This window comes from Buteo buteo, chromosome 1 (assembly GCF_964188355.1).
Source record: "Buteo buteo chromosome 1, bButBut1.hap1.1, whole genome shotgun sequence".
NCBI classification, from domain to species: domain Eukaryota; kingdom Metazoa; phylum Chordata; class Aves; order Accipitriformes; family Accipitridae; genus Buteo; species Buteo buteo.
In genome coordinates this window covers 36252870-36274949 of record NC_134171.1, presented here as the reverse complement: position 1 = coordinate 36274949, position 22080 = coordinate 36252870, and the positions used below count along the sequence as shown (strand labels likewise).

The 22080-nt window shown below is 38.3% G+C and overlaps 1 protein-coding gene and 1 long non-coding RNA gene across 5 annotated transcripts in view; both read left to right on the top strand.

The window, feature by feature from the left end:
- The first annotated feature begins 187 nt into the window (after positions 1-187).
- CFAP96 (cilia and flagella associated protein 96) lies at positions 188-13106 on the top strand. Of its 2 annotated transcripts, none has more exons than XM_075041687.1 (8): positions 188-291; positions 2215-2402; positions 3471-3690; positions 6525-6662; positions 6751-6826; positions 8029-8208; positions 10208-10380; positions 12185-13106. In XM_075041687.1, exons 2-8 carry the CDS (start codon positions 2306-2308, stop codon positions 12231-12233), a joined length of 933 nt encoding a protein of 310 aa, XP_074897788.1. In that variant the 5' UTR covers positions 188-291; positions 2215-2305; the 3' UTR covers positions 12234-13106. The 2 variants fall into 2 exon arrangements, with proteins under 2 accessions (XP_074897788.1, XP_074897778.1); XM_075041677.1 differs by having other exon boundaries at positions 188-706.
- Positions 13107-13468: 362 nt separating this feature from the next.
- LOC142030905 (uncharacterized) overlaps positions 13469-22080 on the top strand; it is a 115881-nt gene continuing 107269 nt past the window's right edge. For all 3 annotated transcript variants that reach the window (XR_012650353.1, XR_012650352.1, XR_012650347.1), the window contains exons 1-2: positions 13469-13679; positions 18428-18469. This is a non-coding gene — a long non-coding RNA (uncharacterized LOC142030905). The remainder of the gene's footprint in view (positions 13680-18427; positions 18470-22080) is intronic.

Sequence of the window (22080 nt, the reverse complement as noted above, 5' to 3'; positions counted from 1 at the left end):
GAGCCGGAGAGGTGCGGGGGGGGGGGGGGGAGGGGGGCGGAGCGGGCAAGCTGCCCGCCCCAACCCCCCGTCGCCCCGTCGCACTGCGGTGCTGCGCAGCCGCGATCGCCTTGGGCCGTACCAATGCGGGGAGCCGGGGGCGGGGGGCGATAGGCGAGACTTGCCCGCTCTGCCGGTTGGGCTTTCCCGCCTCCTGGGCAACCGGCACCAACAGAGCCGGGGGGCGGCGGCCGCGGGCGCTCCCCGCCGCACCGCCTCTCGCTCCTGCCGGCGGCCGTCCAGGCGAGTGAGGTACCGGCTCCGGCGAGTAGGCGGCCGCGGTGCCGCTCGGTTCCCTCTCGATTTCGCCGGCTTTCCGTACCCTGCGGTGCTGTCGCGCTTAGCGCTGGGCCGGCGCGCTCTGGCGTACTGCGTCGAGCTTGCTTTGGCTTGGGCAACCAACCGCAGCTGCACTTCAGACGGTTTATGTGGTGCCACCGCTCTGTGGCAAAATACTGGTGTGTCCTCACCTTCCCTACCAGCTCCTCGGGAGACGCTGCAGAACCGTGCTTGCCCGCCTGCTGACTGGCAGTTCTGCTACTGCCAGGCCAGCCTCGTCCGCCTCGTTACATCTCCTCAGTCGCATCGAACTGCTGAGGTCCAAAAATCCTTCCCGTTAATCCCTTGAGCAACGACCCTTGCTTTACACCGTAGAGTTTAATTCCAGGTCTGTTTATTTTCGATAAATTACTCCTATCCTTCTCATCAATAATGCCAACTAGCTTCACAACAGCGAGCCCTTAAGTTTGTTTCCAAGGGTCGGCTTTCTGTCATCTCTTCTTTCAGTGCCATTTGTTGTCACCTGCCCTTCGGTTCCTTACCCAACATCTAGATCTACCAAAGAACAGTAGTGAGTTTACCTGACGAAGCGATGGTCATTTTACACTGTGTGAACCTCTGCACCTTGCAAAAAAAATTGCTTTAAACTTTTTAAAACTTCTGCATGCTGTCCATCCTGCGTGCTGAGCATAAGCAAAATGTGGCTAGCCCTTCCATCATACACAATTTTCCAGCATATTATTTCTTATAATAAAATATATAAAGTCTATATTATTATACAGATTTCCACTGCTGGTGCTTTTCTACTCAGCACCCCCATGCCAGATACAGCTAATATGTGATACTAATCTCTCAGAGTTTTCTGCTGCCTATTTTCATTGCTATCTTCCATCTTGCCTTCACCTCCATAGTTAATACCAACATGGGACTTGATCTACATTGTCTTTAATCTGTATTCCACTCTAATGTCTTCTTAACTTCCCTGCTCTCTTTCAAGCTGTGTGGACACAGATACTTCAGCTATTTGTTTGCATATCCTTGATTTTTTGGATAATTTTTATGTTTCATGACTTTCAAGAAATAGCTTTACTAACGTATTAACCACTTTATTCTGCCTTAATTTCCATTCCTGGTGAACCTACCATATATTGTTATTTTCCTCCTCAAGGCAGTTCTTCCCCTAGCTGAATCTGATTCCCATCTCTACTAGTTTTCACTCTGGGAATCAGACCCCTGGTAATCCTAGTGCTAAGCATGCTCTCTGTTCAAGCCCTTGAGTTCCTTACACTTGTTGACTAGGCATTTTCCATAGTTCTGTCAGGCTCCAATGAGGGTGATGATGAGGAAAAACTAACATTGACTGTAAATCACTTGCATTAAAACCAATAAGAAATTGGAAATACATTTAACCATGACCAGGTCTTGGATTAGTTAGAGGGCTTCCAAAATTCCACTTTTACATTTTACCACAGATTTGTCCATACACCGACCTTCTATACCATTGTTAGAAAGTGACTGAAAGCTATTGCTAGAGATAAGCCACAACATGAAGAAGGAAGCTGCTCGGCATGTTTTATGACTAGCTGTTAATGCCACCAAAACCTCTCATCTTAGTACTCTGAAGACATCTGTTATAAGTTTTGACCCAGCTATGAAAATTCAGTAAGAATTGCACTGATTTATCACAAAACAAAAGCATTTGATTTTCTCTCTCTGGTCATGTTTTGAATTTAACAGAGGAGATTTAATGGTGTCTAAATCCCACATAGTCCATTTGTTGTATAAGCACCAAAGCTGTCAAACATATTGTAGATTACTTTCTTCAGATTACATTTATTGCTAGTATTTTTAACCAAAAATTCTTGCATTTTACTTTAATAAACATTTTGTTTACAGGTGTGGACTGCTCATAGACTTTTGCAGTAGAACAAATAAACAAGGATACTTCCACCCTTTTAGTGCAGTGCACCGTCACACAGATCCAGCCATGCCTGCGGAAGGGAAAAGTGATATGGAGAGGATTGGCCTCTTCAGTGAAATGGGTTATGTTACCATTGGAGATAAATATGTATCACATTATATGCGTAAGTACATTTAATTTTAATCACTGTTTAGTGACAGGGACCAGCTCTAGTATCCATTTACTTTCAGAATCACTATTTTCTAATGTGGTTTGTTTTTTTTTTTTATTAGAAGGAACTGTTTTTTCATGCATATTCTTTGCTCAGGTCTGTATTATTAAGAGAAAGGCTTGATAGATTGGAATGAATATATCGAAGAAAGGAGAAGTCCAGTAAAACTGAAAAAAATCTATGCATAATAAGACTGATAAAATCTTTTAGTGTATACATTTCTTTTTAATATTAATTATCTGCAAGTTACCACTATTTTTCTGCTTTTGTGAAAAACAATAGTGTTTTTTCTATGCTCTTTCGGCAGGTTTTCTGTCATTGACACTTAGATTGTCATTATTTTTAAACTAGAGATGCAATTTTTTTTTGTTCTGATCTGACTCACGTGTGTGAGATTCCCCATCCTGTCTTTTCCTTTTTTTGTTGTTGTTTAATGAGAATACTCATTGAGAAAGGTAATTTTTGTAATTAGTAAGGTTACAGAGGTTAACTCTCAGTAGCTGCTTTGAAGTGATAATGCAAAATATTCCTGGCTTCTCAATACAGACACTTCTGCTGTGTTGTTGTGTCAGTGATGAACGTGTCCACCAGAACCCTGGCTGATACACTTCCACCACACTGAGCTGCTGGGGATTCAAAACCCAACTGGAGGCACTTAAGCTATTTGACCTGGTCTGTAATCAGTGGGAGAGAGAGAGAGATGCTCCTCTGAAGTATTACTCAGAGTAATAGTAGTACGTAGTAGTAGTATGTAAATAGCTCTGAATTGTAGCCTGGAGTAACCAATCTCTCTCCATTGCCTGTAAAGCAAGTGCCGGGGTTAGAAAACTAAAACGAGATGCTGTGAATACCTTCTCATAGCATTGTCTTTCAGACACAACCATTTACATGCATGTTTTACAAGTTAAATGCTCTGCAGTACATTCTTTGAGCCACCCAGATCCGGACCTTATTTTTTTAATGTAGGCTAAGAGAAGCACTAACATCGAACAGCTATTTACAGTGCTTACTTTTTTAAAGGCCCTTTTAATGAAGCTGCGAGCAAGAACAGACAGATGTTTCCTGGGGGAACCAAAACATTGTCAGCTCTGCAGGCAGGTTATTTTGAGCCTCAGTTTGTGAGGATTTTCGATGGTGAAGCCTACTCAAACCCTGTTCAGCTAAGGAGACGCTATAGATTGGCAGAATCAAAGAAAAATTTGGGCAAAGCTTTCCTTCCAACTAATGGAGACAAATTGCCGTAAGTGTTGTGAAAATGTTTTAAATTGACCTTTTTTCTTTTCTGTACGCTAAAGATGATTTTCACAGATTATTTGTTATAAAACCTGCAATAAGAGTACAATACTGTTGTTTTATACAATGTGGTGTTAGTCAGTACTGAGCGAAGAATTTTGAGCAGCAACATAGGGAAGGCTGAACACAGGTAGAAATCAAGTCCTGATGCTTGCTCTTAACTAGTGTTTTTTGCTATAAACATTACCTTTAGCTTTTTACTTTCGATGAAAATGAAGATGGCTATGGGAAAAGGATATGGATAATTAACAAATGAATATTTCATTTTAATTTAGGAGAAAATCTGTTGGAACTTGTTGGATGCAATATCTTCTCTTTCCCATTTCCGAGCCTCCCAAAATAGAGATGGCATATATATTGCATAAACAGTAGGAAAAGGGGCCATTATCCAGGTGCAGCATTTTTCTCTCAGCAAATCCATATCCATTATCTTTTTGCTAAAAAAATACCAATTATCCTATAGGATGATCAGAACATGTTACAGAGCTGAGGAATATATGTAGAGTACTAAAATAAATACATCTTTGCTATTTGCACAACATTAATTGCATGACAAAATGACACCAATGAAATTAGTGTCATATAACTATTATTATTCACATGTGAAAAACAGATAGAGCCTGGCTACTCATTTATAACTATACAATCTTGTTTTGTTCTTAGACAGGAGGATTCAGTCTATGTACAGGGCCTGGTTCTTACAGTCTTGTGGTTACATTTAGTCATATCTTTCTGCAGCTTTGCTTTTGTTTGGAGAGTAACCTTTTGTTTATTTTTTTATATATATATATATATATTAGGATGCAAGGATTAGCATGTTCTATGTTCTGTTGTATGTTAAAGGAACACCTTAGCTTTTAATAGGAATGTAAGACATGGTGTGTAGGCTTTCTGTTGGATATATGTGTGCTATTTCTGATGGGACAGACAATGTGCGAGTCCTGTGTTCAAAACTTTCTTTCAGCTACAACTTGACTTCATAGCAACCAAATTATTTATAAGGGTTTAACTGTTAGAAACACCTAGGCACATGTCAGTCAATAAGAGTCCTGTTCACTTACTTCCTGGGTTCTGAGACCAACAGTGGGAGTCTTGCTTACAATGAAGACTTACTGATGTGCTCTTTTCCACATACTGCCTCCACAAATGCACTTCTTGGCTGTTGGTGCAGCAGCTCGTGCTCTTATTCTTGTTGTAAGACTTCTGAATTCATCTAGACATGAACTTTAGGGCAGGTTCTTTATTGTCTTTATCCTCCCCTAAATCTGTACTGGCAGAGTAGCACAAAGCAGAGGCTGGGAATGTGGTTAGGTTGTCTTTTAATGGAACCCTGAAGCAATTATGGAGAGCGATTATACATTTCTTATATCCAAAACTGACTCCCATTGTAACTGAGGAACTAGCACAGAGCTCTGTTGCTGTTCTCTGAGTTGTTGTTCTTGGCTGTCTGAATGATAAGCAGCTCTTGGGAATCTTTACATTGGAGCCACATTTGTTGTTAGCTGCAAATGGAAAGGTTGCAAAGATGTCATATTCTGAAGATATGACTGAAGCCTGGGCCTTTCTTTTCTTCATATGTGTGTTCTCTGTTACTTTGTTACTGGCATATAAAAAGCCTACACACAGACGTGACATGTGAAGAATATGAAATGAAGCACTTAAGAGCTAGGAAACACCAAGATAAATGTTGTCTGTGCACTGTCAGTTTGCCCATTTTTTTCTATATATGAGTTTATGAAGTCCCTAAATAAGGGGAGGGTAATGAACAGGTAGGTTAGAGTTTTGTGCAAAGATGAAAAATGTTATCTGGGCATCCTAATCCTGTCAGTATTCATTAATGGCCCTTTTAAGTAGGAGCTCATTGAGACACTTTACTCTCTCCCCACAATAAGTGCAGACAGTACAGGCAAAGCAGATTACCTCAGCTATCTGGAGTAGTTGACAGATCTCATATAGTAGCTCCTGTTTATTTTTTTCTGTTCTGTTTTGGGGCGTGGGGACAGAGGGTTGGTTGGTTGGGGTTTTTTTGGACCACTGTAGCTGCAGCTTAGTGGACCAAATTGCCACTCAGCTATTTCATTAGTTTGTCTTGGTCCTTTTTTCCTCTAGTGGCTGTATGATCATGTACTTTGAGAGCATGTCCTACGCTTGTCAGCAAATACTGATTTTCAAGCTGGTCTTTAAAATACAGTCTTTGTGAATTCCTGCAGCTTTGTGGGCAGAAGTATTTCTCCTAAATGAGCTATGCCTCCTTTTACTTTCCTTCTGTGACAAGACAGAAAGTTAACTAGTCCTGACATCTCCCATTAAAAAACCCTTTCAGACAGGTACCCTGTCTGGGCAGACGTTGCCTGCCACTCCATTATCATACCAGCACTAACTTACTGTTCTCTGTAAACTTGTGGGAAAGACTGTCCTCTTGTCATCAAGCATCAAGTCTGTTTAACCTACTCCTCTGGTCTCCATTTGTGAATCTGTCTCTACCACTGTTACTTGTCGGCGCATAATTAAAACGATCTCTATTAAACATATTTATGTTATTAAGATACTTTAACACTTCATCTCTGCCACCAACTTGTTTCTTTTTTGTCCGTAACACTGTGCACGGAATTGCTATAGTAGTAGATTCCATGGACAGTGGATCTGATCTGGTTTTATATTTAACTCTTGAGATGTATATATTGCTTGGGTTTTCTACTTACTGTCATTTTAGCACACTAGATATGGGTAGCCTGAAATATTTGCAAAACATTAATTAATATGTTCATTTGCTATTTTCAGATGTGGACTTGGCAGCTATTATGGAACCATAGGAGGTTCGTATGCATACTTCAGTCCACAACTGAAAGCCAAAGAAAGATACATTCCTCCTGGAAAGAATTTTTATACTAATCCAGGAAAGAAAGGAACTGGATACGGGTAACTTCACAATATTGCTTCTTGCAGAGTATTTTATTAAATGTTTCTTGAGTTTTGAACACCTAAGTAATTAATTTTGTTTTTACAGTTATGCAAATCTTACCATAGGTGAACAATATCCACATGAACCTGATGGGTATGAAGTAGAAAGAATAAATGCAAAGGTAAAAATATTTGTCTTTATTATGTATTAGTGTTATGATTATTTATTAAAATTTACATGAACTTTTTGTTCCCTGTGGTGTTTCCTTTAGCTTGAAATCACTAATATTTATTTACAAAGTGGAGGAAGGAAAACAAATTAATGACCATCCTGTATTAAAAAATATTTAGGTATTTTTCATTTATTATTTTTTCTTTGAGACATCTGGCAGTATCCCACACAAGTTCTACCATTCAGGATTTGACCTTAATTTTATATTTGGAGACCTTAAGCTATAATACAGTAATGACCAAACAATGCCAATAGCAAGAACAATAATACTTCTATGTTGTTGTCAGAAGAATGGGACCTCATTATCCTAGATACTATATAAAAAAAACTTCTTCCTTTTTTCATATAAATTCATAAATCTAAGAAAACTTGTAAATGTGCTTGCACTGATTTTAGTTATATTTTCATCATATGTACTGAAAAATGGCAGCAGGAGGACATTTTATGGTCTAGGGTAAGAACAAGATTAGAAGAAACAATTCAGCTACCTGCAGTTGAGACAAATTCAGTGTCAAAATTAAGTATCCAGTGCAGAAAATGAGAAGAACAGAGAAAAGAGGGAGGTGGGATTGTTTCCACTGGATAGAAAAAAGGGAATTTGTTCTGAGACATTAGCATGCATTACCAGGTGATCGTGTATTACTGATGGTACATTTTATGCTTGTCTTTTAATTGTTCGTAATGTTTTAACCTATTTTATTTTAAAATGGAATCTGGGAAGAATAGTCAACATCTTGCATGGTACAAAGAACTAATTCCTAGAGAAGTTCAGCTTAGTAAGGTGCTCAGAATCTGGGAAATGTAGTGGCCAGGGTTCACAAGGGTGAGTGGCTGGACTGCATGCAGGCAGAATTTTCAAGCATGTATGTGTGCATGTATGCCCAAGATACAGGTATACAATACCATTAGACACATCTTAAATGCACAGTGCTTTTCCTACCATACTTTCACAGTGATTGTTGCGCTTCCTGGTTAGTGAATCTATGTTCCATTATACATGGTGGGTATATAAAATACCTTGATCATCAAAGAGCAAAGAAAGTTAGAGTGAACATTCTCCAAGACTAAATTTAAATGCTTTCCATTTTTCTCTTAGAATAATATACAGTAAAAATCCTCAAGATTGTTTCTTTCAAAGTATTTGTTTTACAGAAAGTGCAAGAGGAGCATAAACGATTGGCTAAAGGAGGGCCTTTCAAGTTAAATCTATATCCCCAGGACTATTTTGACATGAATCCTTATTTTAATGACAAACCTTTGCCACCTGTGAAGAAACCACCTCCAGAGAAGCCAATTGCACCACCTTTCAAACCAAGTTCTCCTGCTAAAAAGGTTAGTTTGTCTTATAGCTACTGGAGACAAAAGATAAATATTCAGATATTTCCTGCTAAAAGCTTTGCTTATAGTACATAAGATAAAAATAAAGGTTAGGTTTTGCTACTAATTTCTTATTTTTCTTACAAAAGGCATTATTCCATTTACTTTGTTTTCAGTTTACAAAGCACTGAAATCTTGTTTGACCCAACAACAACTGCTAACCAGTTTCAAGTAACCTAAAAAGTGTTTCTCTTTAAAATCTGCATAGTGCTGTTAACATACAGTTAGTTGACTGCACACACCACAAAAAGATAAAAAGCAGAAGGTTATACAATAAATAAGACTAGATTACTGTTGCAAAATGAAATGCTCTCCTATTTTGGACTCTGTCAGTCACTTCTATCATTTTTGAACCTGCTAATTACTCTCACCCTATAAAGACAAACATCTAAAAGATAATTCTGAGAAGTGTGATGGGAATGGATAGCTGGAAGGAGCAGAAAATGTCAGGTTAGTCCCTCTGCTCAGGGAAAGACTGCAGAATAAACTCAGGAATTATCTGTTGCTCGTCCATCAGCAGACACAAATTTGCAATCCACTTTAGAATTTGCCAACTCTTTAGTATTTAGGAGAAAAGGAGGAAAAGGATGGGAATAAATATATGTGGCAGGGCTTAGAGGGCATAAGAAATAAAGCCTGGGGTTAGTAGAAGGGTATATAGGAACATAGTTCATTAGTTCCAGTTGCTTAGTGTCATTATTTCTTAAAATCTGAATGGATATTTTTCCATTCCATAAAGCATTCCATTTTGATATATTTTTTTTGAGATGAGATATTAGATTTATGCCACTCACCTTAGGCTAAACCTTAATTTCACTTTGAAATGGGTTTAAGATGCATAAATACCTCTCTCTTAAATGACTCCAGATACCTAATACAGTAACGCCCCTTAATCTGTCACTTTTCAGCTCTTCATTTTGGAGTTCCATTGTCAGTCATTTAACACAGTGCTCTGCTAACCACTGTTTTCCTATTATTATGTCCTTCACCCTTATTTGACTGACATTGATTCACCTGAGGAAGATGATGATAGCAAGGAAAATATAACTATTCAGAAAGAGACTGCAAAAATGCTTACACATGAATAATTGTGTTGGGTGTTTGGCCTCATTGATGAGGCAGGTGAGATCTTTCAGAATGGAAATCTGTTCAGAAAAGTTAGCTGCTAGAAAGTCAGCACCTTGGCTGGCTGACAATGCTCGTGATCCTGCTTCAGGCTCTCCATCTTTCATACCATATATGCTTTTCCCTTATATTTAAATTAAGTGTACTTCCCAAGCTACTGCACACTTTCCCTCTGCTATATAAATTCTTATGGGAAAAATTGCTTTATTGTTGATTGAATTGCTTATTGCCACACTTTTCAGGAATGCAGCCTCAGCAGTCTGTGGGGTTCAGCTGTACTAGGGGATTGCAAAGAATTAATCAGGTCTCTGCATATTTTTTAACTAAAATTTGCCACTCTTGTACTACTACTAGTGGACGTAACATTTCAGGAAAAGCCAATGCTGTATTCAGTCCTGTATGTCAGAAAGCACATTGATAATAATGCCCAAGCCCTGCTTTATGTAAGAATCCCTACACCAGTACTGGACATGGAGGTGTACTAGTAAACTACTAGTGACAAAGGAATTCCCTTTTTTTGCCACAACATAGCTCATTTTAGTGAGTTATGTTTTTACTTTTTCTGTCACATTTTCAAGCTCCTTTCCTCAAAATCCAGAGTTATGAAAGAACATTTGAAACTGAGAATTCATCAAAATAATGACTAAAATTTTCCTTAAAGTTTCCATTGCAAATTTAAGGAATATTTGTTTTTGATTTTTGTTTTGGTTTTTTTTTATATAATATGATGCAGTCTGCTATTCAGTATTCTTACTTGCTTTTGCATGAAAAATACTTTAATTTACTCAATTATATTGTAGATTGGCACTTCAAAAAGTTTTTTTTTCAGTCAGGGGGCATGAAAGGAGGCACATTTGATCCTTACCCAAGCCATTCCGCTGACCCTTATGTAATTAAAAAATCTAAGGCTGTCACAACTAATAAAGAAAAACAGATTTTTCATCCTCCCGCTGGACCAAAAAGCAGACCTGTTAGAAGCATAATAACTTTAAATGTCACAAGGTAAGCTCCTTTGAGTTCATGTTTCATGTATGCTGTCTACCAAAAGCCATTAGCACAGCTGTTTATTGCTGTCTAAAATAATTGAATAAATGAAGGAATGAATTATTAACAAAAGGGTAAGAAATGTATAAGGAACTTGGCTTTCAAAATTTATTCCAACTCTCTTCTGTAAATTCAGGTTACTTTATAAGGCTTTTGAGAGACCTTCAGAATCATGCTATACAGATGTCACTGAAAAATTATTAATTTTTATTCTTTTCTGACTTGATAAATGTAAAAAGACTAGGAATGTTCCTGTGTAAATGTTTTTGTTTTCCCTTATGTTTATGGAATAAAATTGGCTCCCTCTGCTGGAAAACATGATATTAGGTAATCTAAGCCGGTGAAGCTTTTGAAACAATGGCACTCAAATTGGATTCCTAACTACAGACATGTCACTGTGCAATGTTAGAAGAGATTTATAGTACACAGTGTATGTATATAGGTAGACAAGCACATAATTCTTTATTTTTTTAATCTTACTAAGCTATAAACCTTTTATTTAAACAAACTTTTTTTCTGGTTTTGGCTCTGTTGTAATTCAAGCAAAAAATCAAGATTGTGTTCTTTTGAGTTATTTAGAGAAACCACTTTCAAATGCAGAATTCTAAGATTGCAGGTAGAACAGTTAAGCATATTGCATACTCCTTGAGTAACATGAAATAGTTTAGAAATAAATTTGAAAAACTCTCTTAGAGGAATCTGCTTTACATTTGTGATTTGTCTTTTACATATCATATGTGAAGTCTAAGAAATACACCTCCCTTATTCCCCCATCGCTGTTCTGTTTACTTTATTTCACCATGTATTGGCATTCGCATAATCACTTTTTAAGTTGCAGGGATAGTTTGAAGGTTTTATTTACACTGACAAGGCAGAACCAGAAGCTACGTATTGCTCCACTTTGCTTTTCATTACTAATGGAAAGTAAGAAAGAATTGAAAGTAACTTTTTGGTTGGTGGTAACTACCAAAACTGATGTAAGAAAGTACAACCTTCCATGTATGCACTGGTGTTTTTAAACTAGTAAAAGGGAAAAGAATGCTGTATTGGTCTAAGTAGCTTTCTTAGTGTAATTGTTTGTATTATTGTTTTATCAACCAAATAAAAATTCATGTTCCGAAATGAAATGTTTTTATTGGGAAAAAAACCTAACTGTATGTGAAGTAGGTTTCAAAATTGAAAGGGGGGGACTGATGGTGAAGTATCACTATGTGCTCACAGAAATAGTTATGATGGATTCAGTAAAAATATTTGTAAAGAGAAAATTTTCACATACCCAACAGAAATTCCACAGAGAGAAATTAAAACTAGTATTTCAAATTCTCCACTATTTCCCTCCTAAGAATTCTAAAGAATGTATTTATTTATGTTTGCGTCATTATTCCTAGGTTTAATAGAATGAGAATTGTGAACTGAATTTATTGTAAGTATGAAGCTCATAGCTCATAGATTTTAAGAAATGTGGTAAGACATTTTTCAAATCATCTGCTTCCTCCACTGAATTACAGTTCTTTATGTACTTTCCAATGGAAAGCTTATCTTCTGATACTTGGACCATAATCCTATAATTGGATTTGCTAGTGTAGATTCTTGCTCTCATGCAGAGCTCTATTGAAATAAATCTGACTTCATGAGGATTCAAGTCATTAAATCTAACTACAGGACTGGGTATATCACAGTTTTTAATTTTTACAAAACTTCTGTAATTTGTACAGTGATATTCTACAAAAATCTGATAAGTTTCTCTTCATTTACATTTCAGATCATTAAATATAAAGAACTACAAGACTGCGCAGCTGACATCTTATTAGGTACAAAAGGTGAAATGAAGGGTACACTTTTTAGACTCTGTAAAATGTTAACAAGCAAATAAAAATCTCAAAAGTGGAATTCAAGTATCTAGGGTAATCCAATCTAATTATTGAGAATACAATCTTCTGTTTTTAAATATAAAGCTAGAATAAATAATTTAAGATTATGTATTTATTAAGACCAAGGTTGTATTTTTATATAATTTTTTATCTTATTGCTTAACTGGACTTTTGAAATGTACTTTTAGAAAACAGACTTCCTAATGAGTAATTTGGGCTGCAAATTGACTATATATTGCAGTAGGAGAAAATGCATATATTTTAAAGTGAGTAGCAGTGTACGTATTAACCAAGTTAGTCACATGTGGCCCACAGTGAAACGAAGGTCATTGTTTCCCTTAAGTAGAATTACAACTTGCACTTTATTTCAGCTATGATTTCTGTAAGAACTGTCTTACAAATGTCTAAATTTTAGTTTTGATGACCTTCTCAAAACGACCAATACCAAGCATTGTTCAAAAACAGACCACAAACTGGCTGTTAGGAAGGGAGGGGTCACCTCTAGTTACCAGCACCTATTTATGGCCCTTCCTCCATTTCCTGACAACCCTAAGCGCTGCCATATTCCCCAAGAGCAGCTTCATGTCACTCTGCGTACGTGGAAGGTTCCTAACAAGCCTGATCCGTCTTTCAAGCTAGCTTCTTCTCAGGTGGAACTGTGATCCTAAATGTACACCCTACCTTCATCTTAATAATTTTTGTCAGCTTTTTATATGTGGTCCAAGAAACTTGTTCGTGTAGACCAAAGATGATTTACTGTGAAAATTAAAAAAATACTCAGCATGTACTTGTCCAAATTACTACGTGAAGACAGAATTTCTGTATTCACTTTTATCAAAGATTTATCGTACCACTGTAGAATATTCACGAAATGGTATCCTTACCGCTGTTCACAGGACAGTAGTTTTTTTAAAGCACTCCCAGACTGGATCTCACCTTTCCTGGCATCAATGAAAATAAAAATAAACCCAGGAGCTGCTGGTCGGGTCTTCCAGCGTGTGTTGAAGCATAAAAACCCTCACCTTGAGGTCAACAGGACCCGACGGGATTTTAAGACGCTAATTTACACAAGAATTCTGATGCTCGGGGAGGGACGCCCTGGCACCGCCCCCGCGCGGTGGCGCTGCCCGCCGCCATCCTCCCCGGCGGCAGGCCCGGCCCGCCGGCCCCGGCCCGCCGCCTCCTCGCCAGCCGGCCGCGGGCTCCCCCCGGCGGCCCGGAGAGCCCGCCGGCCCCGCCGGGCGGCGGAGGAAGGCCGGGCGGGAGTTCGGCGGCCAGGCTCTGCGGCCCCAGCGGTGGCGGCAGACCCCTTCGGCGCGGCGGGCCGCCCGTCGCCGAGGGCCTGGCGCCAGCTGCCTGCTCAGGATTAGCCCTGGCAGCCCTGAGGTGAGCGTGCCTACGCACCCGGTGCCGCCTCCTTCCTTTCTTTGCTTTGTGGTTGTTTGGAGGTTTTGGTGGGGTGTTTTTTGTTTGTTTGTTAGTTTTGCTTTTTGTTGCACACACCTCCATGTGTTGTCGCTCTGGACGGGCTTGCTCTATCTTGCAGTCGCATCTGTGAGACGTGGTTTTGTCATTTACGTTTTAAAAGTAATATTCTGCCATATGTTGTTTGAATTGAATTTAAATAGATGGCACGAGTGTAGTCCTATCCTGCCAGGGGGAAAAAAAAAAAAAAAAGGACAAAAAAAGTTTCCCTCCCAAAATATTTAGGGGTCCTAAAAGTTACATGAACAACATTCATGTTTCGTGTTTTCTGTGCCTGAAGTACAAAAGCAGACGTTCAATAACTTGTATCCACATGAGTAGACTCACTGAAAGACTCCTCAGGTAACTAGGGGGCTCAGGTAAATAAAGCCTGTAATATTAGGCAGAGGTTGTTAAGCCTGATTGCTTCTCGTAAAGCACCCATAAGACTGACGTACATGAGAAGCCTTTGGCTGCAAAAGCAACTGCTAACCTACCTCATTGATGTTATTTTGGAAAGCAGTACCGCCAAAGTGTTTTTTTTTTTTTAATTTTTTTTTTTTTTTTTATCTGTGTCAGGCTTTTAAGTTAAAGCTTGTATAGCAGCTAATTGGTGGAAGTTACATATTTTTCTAAACCCAATATTGCAGAAAAGCTAAAGATCTGGTGGGATTTGTTGATGAAAGAACAAATTCAACCTCAACTTTTTTATTTCACTTTCAAATTGTGTGTAGTTACTTCTTTTATATATTGTTTTTTAATAGGAAGAGAGAAAGTGGATGAAATCTATAATATAATTGGTTAACTAGCTTAGTGGTGGGACACGTTGAAGAAATTTGAGTTTTTTAATATTCAGTTATGGGACTTGTCGTTCAGTGCTTATGCTGAAAGATTACAAATGTGCTTACAGCATCGGAAGATTGTAGTTTCACAGACCGACAAAGACATTGATACTGGTACATTTGAGCATCATTTTGGAAGGATAGTTTGCAATTATGTAGTTAAAAGAGTTAAGTTGGGGTCATGACTCTCAGTCCTTAAGAACGGCATAGCCATAATATTCAAGGTTTTCAGGCTCCCCAAATAGTTCTAACGTGTTTTTGCAGAAGTACAAAGTTAGTGAAACCACTTTACACCTGTTGAGGGACAGCTGGAGAGTTTAGTGGCTGGAATTAGTCCAGCAGTATTACACAACAGCAACAAACGTAAATCTCATATTTAGCTGCTTACTTTCCAACCCAGAAATAAGTTTTGTTCATTTTTGTGGCATCATAAAAACAAGTTTTGGCTTACGTTTGCAATCCGTAAGTAATAGAACATAAAACCTGTCACTGCAATCTGTCCCCTGCTTACAATTTTTGAGGTTTTTTTGGATCCTATTCTAACATTAGTGACAATGTTGTCTCCAGAGCTATTTCTCCAGTACTATTCCATGAACTAGAATCAGAACCTTTTACTGGCAGTCCCTGATGGAGAAATTTGCCCTTAAGGTTATGAGAATGGCTTTTTAACAGTTACTGGTTTTGACTTTTGAATCAGGCATTTCAGCTTGTCTTTAAGCTGTGCTAGCAAATCAAGTATGACTTTTTTTTTTTTACATAGGGCTGTTTTGTCAAAGATAACGTACAAAGCGTTTGTAAGTTGTAAAAGACCATATTCATACCATGAAAGATCTGGAAGATAGCAGAAGGCTTTGCTGCCAGGCAGTGCAAGAGGAGGAAGAATAAACCAGTGATGCAAGAAAGAATTACTATTTGAATAAATGTAAAAATAGTTTTCAGGCTCAGCTCCTTCATGAATCTGGCAGAAGTCATCCAGGTTGTGGACATTTCTCAGAATATTGCATCCTCTTTGTCTGTGAAGATAGAACCATTAAAAATAGTGAGTTTTGCCACTGATAGGTGTAGGAGTTGACATACACAACACATGAAGTTAGTCTTACCAGGAGTCTGTGTGTGACCCTGAGTCAGGGAGAGAGTAAGTCCTGTGGTATACTACCAGTTTAAAGACCAAAGAAGGGTTCTAAATAATGAAACTATAAATCTACCCTGAAAAAGAACATTTACGTGGAAGTTTCTTCGTGGTATTCTGCTGCCTGCTTGCACCATCAGGGTGTGTGCACGCTATAGAGACTGTTTTTAGTATATCTGCATTGTGATCTTCCTGGATTCCTGAAAAGCCAGTAAGAACAATAAGGACAACAACAAAAGCCTTCTGGAGTTGTCAGCTCCTGTTTGCAGTTAAAGAAACAAGATCAGCTATTTGAAAACTGAAAATAAAACAGCTTCCTAAACAGAGAGAAGCATCTAGTCCCAAATTGCAACGCAAATGGAGAATGGGTATGGATGTCTTGGCCTGAAAACAATATGATAATTGTAGAATTCTGAGGTACATGTTTATCTGAAACAAGACCAGTACCTTGTTTTGTTTAGAAATAAACTGTGTTGTACGCTTCATTTTATACAAAGACACATCTGGAAATTGACCCAGGAGAGGTCCTCTGTATTTCTCCAGCAAGAAAAACAGTAAAAAATAAGAGAATGGTCTTTTTGGATTTCTTATGCAAGGTACAGGGAAATTTTCCAGTGCAGAAAGAAGTGCTAGGAAGTTAGGCACTGCACGAAATCACAGAGAACAATAGTGGGCCATTAGGTAATTGGCTGCAAATGAAGAATTGGTTTAGCCAGTTTGAATTAATTCTGTGTTAGTAGTGAGTGGAGATAGATGTAGCTGTCCTTCCTTCTCATGAGCTCTTTTCCATACTATTTTAGTTACCTGTTGTTAGACTCATCTAAATTGCAGCTCCAATGCAACAGGCTTCTTATTAAAAACCACCCCAAAATCTTCACAAGAGATGTGGAGGGCAAAGAAACGGAAAACCAAGGACGGGAGTAGATAAAATAGATCAGCAGCTGAAAGCTCAGTGCATCTGAAAATTGCCAGAAACATAGCAATGAGTGGATGAAATTCAGGAAGCACTGACAAGTAAAATGAGGAGAGGACTAGTCAGGATTCTGAGATACAGGATTCGTTTAGCAACATGCAGGCAGTTACCTGAGTAAGGACAAGGCAATTAGTTATGAGATTGTATTACTAAGTTTGAGAAATAGTGTAGTGTTTGAGAGAGAAAAACCCAACTTCCTAAAGGTATCAATTTTACATGACAGATTTAAAATATGAAGAAATTGTGAAGCATTATTAGCAATTTTCAGGCTGTTGAGGTACCTTGGGAGAGCTGATAGAATCCATAATTCAGCCTCAAATTTTATTGGTGATCAGAGAGTGAAAAATGGGGAAAAAGTCTGGTAGAAGAACCCTAAAGTTCACTTTAAAGATGATATTCTGGAAATTGCCAGGCTTCATAAATGAAGTTTATCAGATTGCAATTTTTTGAAAGAAAATGGAAAAGAAGATGTGCAAAGTAAAAATTACAAGGAGGAGATGATATGATGCAAGCAGTTACACTGTAGGGAAGAGCTAGGCATGGACGTAATGGAAGTAAATAAACAAACGCAGTGACCAGTTGGTATGTATAAGACCAAAAACCATCTTAAAGCCAGCAAACAGGGAAAGTACAAACCTATAAAGAAAGAACGTACAGTGCCTTGTGTGATGAAGAGTATTTAAGGGTAACTTTGAAGACCTCTCAGCTGCCCATGTTCTCCCATGACTTGGGACATGGAGGCTCTTCAGAGAGCTTGCCGGACCAGGACTTCCATGGCTGCCAAGGCAGAAATAGGGGAGAAATCTCTCAGCAGAACCCTTGTTGCACAGTCCCAGTCTCTGTGTACAGGTGGTGGAGATCCCCTTTATGCCCCAGAGGTGGTTTTGGCATTAGTTTCTGAATGGGACCGTGTGGATGTCATTGTGCTTGTGTGGTACCTAGGGTGGCCCACTCACTTCATTCCCCACCGTTTGCCTTAAGAGCTGAGGGCTGCTGACTGGATCCCTTTTAAGCTGGGAGGTGCTACAGAAGGTGAATGTGATACCTAATGTTAAAGGTTTGGGGGTGGGGGGGAGTTGTGGGAGGAAAATATGTAGTTGCTTGATCACATCACCAGAAGATAATTTCTGCTATGTGGATAGGTGAATTGGATGTGGAGTTAAAAGCTGACCTTGAAAAGAGAAAGTAAATAACTATTTCTTGACAAAGAGTACCTATTCCAGGCCTCAGGAAGAGTATATGAACTGCAGAACAATAAATGAGGAAGATCAATTTCAAAATGTCTTTTTTGGATAAATATATGTACAAAGTAGTCAGTTTGTCATGAAGTTACTCCCTTGGTGGGCTTACTAGACAAGAGCAGATAGAGAGAAGGGAGAAGACTTTAGGTCTCATCTCAAAGGAGCAGAAAGTTAGTATCCTTTACATACCAACTTCTTGCCTCTTCCAACTATAGTCATTTAGCTGCGAATGTCTAAACCTCTTTGATATTTAGAAAAATGTGTATCTGTATTGGATTAAAACATTCTTTTTGGGGGGAAGGGCAAGTGATATATTTTGAGTAAATGTTTTGCCAGGGAAAAACCCTGTGCTTGCTCGGCTCTTGTTTTGAGTTGCTGACCTAAGCAGGAAAAAGAAACCTTTGGAAGAGTTTGCTAATAGCTGGTGGAGTGAAGCTGCATTTCATCTTATGATATGAGTTAAGTCTTTCTCTTACCTCTTACAGGTAGTCATTTTAAGATGGAAGAGACATTCTCTGAAGATGAAGGTAAATTGTTTCTTCCTGAGGATATGAGGAGATTTCTGCTTTTCCTTTTTTTTCTTTTTTTTATTAAATGATTGCAATAAGCAGGTATGATTAGAGGCTAATAATTTGAATAAAATCAGAACTAGTATCTTTTTAAAAACTGATGCTAAATACATTCCCTTAGAAAGATTGCAAAACTAGTGATTTATTTTAGAAAACACTTCAATATCATCTACTTTAGAAAACTTTAGAAAAATGGCAGGCACTACTATTTTGATATGAGTGTGCAAGAAGTGCCAAGGATTAGTAGTATTTTCCTTAACCGGTATTTGACATTGATTGTCTTTTCCTTAAAAGAAAGCTTTCACAGAAAGAATCAGCAACAGTATTCACTAACTGTTCTTACTTAAAAAAAAAAAGAAACAAAGGAGACACACGTATATGGAAACAGTCCATTGTTCTCATAACTTGCAGTATCAGATGCCAACCTGTCTTGAGACTGCATGGCTCAGGTCTTTATAGCCCCATGAATCTTCTTAGGGAAATGTGGGCTAAATATGAACAGCTAATTAAATTTGTCCGTGTCTCTAAATATGATAGAAATGTTAGAATTGGCTACAGGGACAGCTGTCACCTCTTGATTATTGTGAGACCATGAGTAGATATGTTCCACGAACCTTTGAACAGGTGCAACCTAGACAGGTTTATTAAAACATGATAGCAGTAAGTATACAAGTATGTGAGGCATTGGGATCTGACAGGGTGATCATAGAGACAGAATACGTTGAATATTTGGAGATGTCAGTTTGGTTCTCTAACTTGAGAGGCACTGTATAAGTCAGAGCTAATGTCAGTTTATGTAAGTTGACATCTTTCAAGAAGGTCTGAATTATCAAGGGCAGAGTCATTTAAGATATAAATTCAAAAGAGGATCCTTTTATCACCACTGTGTCAAACTCGCCTACTTTTATGTGTAGGAAACTGTATGGGTGTAACTATTATATTGTTCTACTCTACTAATTCATTTTTACCATGTATCTAGTATCCTCTGTTATTGGTAGTTAAGGTAGAAGGTTAGACACTTAGCATTTTTGTCTGACCTTGAAATTTGGGGAAAAAAGAGATTGTCCTACTTTCAGATTACTATATTAACTTTTGTATTGTGGTGCGAACATGAGTTTGAGCCCTTTCAGCATTCAGGAGGAGGGGTTGTTTTCAGGAAATTTAATTGCCGTGAAAAGCCTTTTGGCAACAGCAATGAGATCCAGTGCAACACTGCAGTCTGAATGCCTCAAAGGTTTTGCCTTTTTCCTCACATGCCACAGTAGAACTGTCATTGATTTGACAGCTTGTTATTTGCCCAGATGCTACCACTGTAAAGCATATTTTACTCAATCCTTAACTTCTGCCTAGAGCAGGGCAATAGCTGATACAATTTTTGCTAACAGACATCAAAAAGTACATCTGTGTTTAGGTTTGACTTTCAAAGAACAGATTTTATGTCACAGGGTCATTAGAATTCCATACTTAATAAAGGGACTTACGTCATTAGCATTTTTGTGGACCTCTAAGGAAAGACAGCACTGTATCTCAGTGCATCATTTCTGAAATGCTACACTTTCATACTCTGTCAAAGGTGAGAGTAGCTCTTGATTCAGGAAGGCTGGTTGTTAATAAGCAGCAAATAGGAGGTATGTAGGAAAGGCAGTTAACAGAGCTGTGTGGTATATGTATTCATAGAGAAGAATCTCATAACAAGTCATAGTGAGAATGGAAAATGATAGATGAATTGTGAGTCAGAGAAGAATTAAGTGACCATAAAATAAGAAACAAGAAATAAGTGTACTGAGCATATGCTGAAGACTTATTGCATGCATTTTATTTTAAAACTTCACGTATTAAGAAAAAAGGAATAATCTGCTTATGGAATTTTCTTGTTAACAGTTTCAGAAGAAGCTGTCTGAACAGCTTGCTTGGATGAGAGAAGAAAAAAAAAGAAACACAAAAGGGCAAATCTCCAGAGTATGGTTGCCTTTAGAGATAAAATTTGCTGGATATATGCCAACAAACATGTTTTATTTCCCACCATTTTCTTTATAAATGTATGAACCCACCAGGTGAATAATAATCTTGTCCTTGTGAGAAAGCCCCCCTAAAACAGAGTTTACATCAAGTGCATGTGCTTTACATGCAAGTCAGATCTATACCCAACTGCACAGTTCCCTTTTATATGGTTTATAGAAATTTGAATCAAAATTCTTGATCAAACACCTCTGAGCTTTGGAACATCTGAAGCCAGGTCCAAATTCTGAGACTGGATGTGTCTCTAGTTTTAAACAGTCAGTAATTTAATTTCTGTTAAGAAAGTTTTTCTCTATGAAAGTTGCAAGAAATGCTTCAAGCTGTGTCTGTGTTAGCAGGCAGCGTGGTGCGGTAGGAGCAGATCAGTTGGTATTGAGGTCCTGGCATCTACCTAATGGGTGTTTCGGGCAGGGGCTATTTAGCTCTGGTTTGATTCTATGGACTGAATTCCCATATGTGGTTGGTGCGCATTAGCAGTGCTCCCAGAGATCTTCTTCTAGTTGAATTTCATCGTAAAGGAAACCACTTTGTGCACTCTGAAGTTGTGTGATGTGAACCAAAATGCAGGAAGTGGGAGTGATGGGGGGTTCTTTCAACAGCATACTTCTGAGCTGAACAAAAGTGTTAGCCTAATTTTTTAAGTGATGAAATGTGGCTGAAAAACTGAAAAAAGTTATTGAGCTGATGGAAACAACATAGTTTCTTTTAAGTACTTTAGAGAACTTTTTAGGTTTCAAATTGTTGGCAACACTTCAGCATTACTTAAAAGACCAAAAGCATTTGTCTTGGAATAATTGATACAAAAGTACCATATAAATTAATCTGCGTATTTTCAGATGCAATTCTTGGCTTACTCATTTGGAGGATTACAGTTTCATGTAAGTTTTTAACATCTCCCAGAACAGCCCTGCTGTTTATGCAACAGTAGCACAGCTGAGGAAAGCTTTTCACACCTGTTGATCAACATCTGAAGAGTCAAGATAACAAGCATGTGAAGTCACACTTCCTATCTTTCTCTCCATCTAAAAATAAATGCTATGGCTCTCTTTGGCTTGTAATAAATATATAAAAAAGCCTGGACACAGTTGAGAAGCATAGTAGCGTTAAGCTATTATGATTCACTGGCTATGCCATTCTTAAGCCAGAAGATAAAGTGGATAGTTCTTTAGCTGGACAGTTTGTAAAGGATTTGTGCCAGGAACCACTGACACCCTACTGAGATAAAGAATTGAGCCTTGAGCAAGTGATGGAGAGAATGACTGTATCTTTCTCTCACATTTAAATCTCTATATTCAGTTCCTCCAAACTGAAGGGACTGGAGGATAAGATTTCCTTTTTATCTCTTGTGTCAGGATCAAGGATTTTAGAATCTGCATTAATTAAAAATCTTTGTTTCCTTTATGTTATATCAGCATAAAGGTTTTCACATAGGTCGGTACTTGCAATTAGATAGGCTTACCTTCTAATTCTATCAAAGTCATGTCCAACCTCAAACCTCTCAAAATAGCACCGTGTGATGATGCAGTGCCACTGAACTTTCCCCAAAGTTT

Bases quoted from the DNA above. Each gene is read 5' to 3' on its own strand.
- CFAP96 (XM_075041687.1), top strand. From the start codon at position 2,306: ATGCCTGCGGAAGGGAAAAGTGATATGGAGAGGATTGGCCTCTTCAGT. The intron at 2,403-3,470 runs GTAAGTACATTT...ACTTTTTTAAAG, and splicing joins ATATGTATCACATTATATGC to GCCCTTTTAATGAAGCTGCG. The intron at 3,691-6,524 runs GTAAGTGTTGTG...TGCTATTTTCAG, and splicing joins ACTAATGGAGACAAATTGCC to ATGTGGACTTGGCAGCTATT.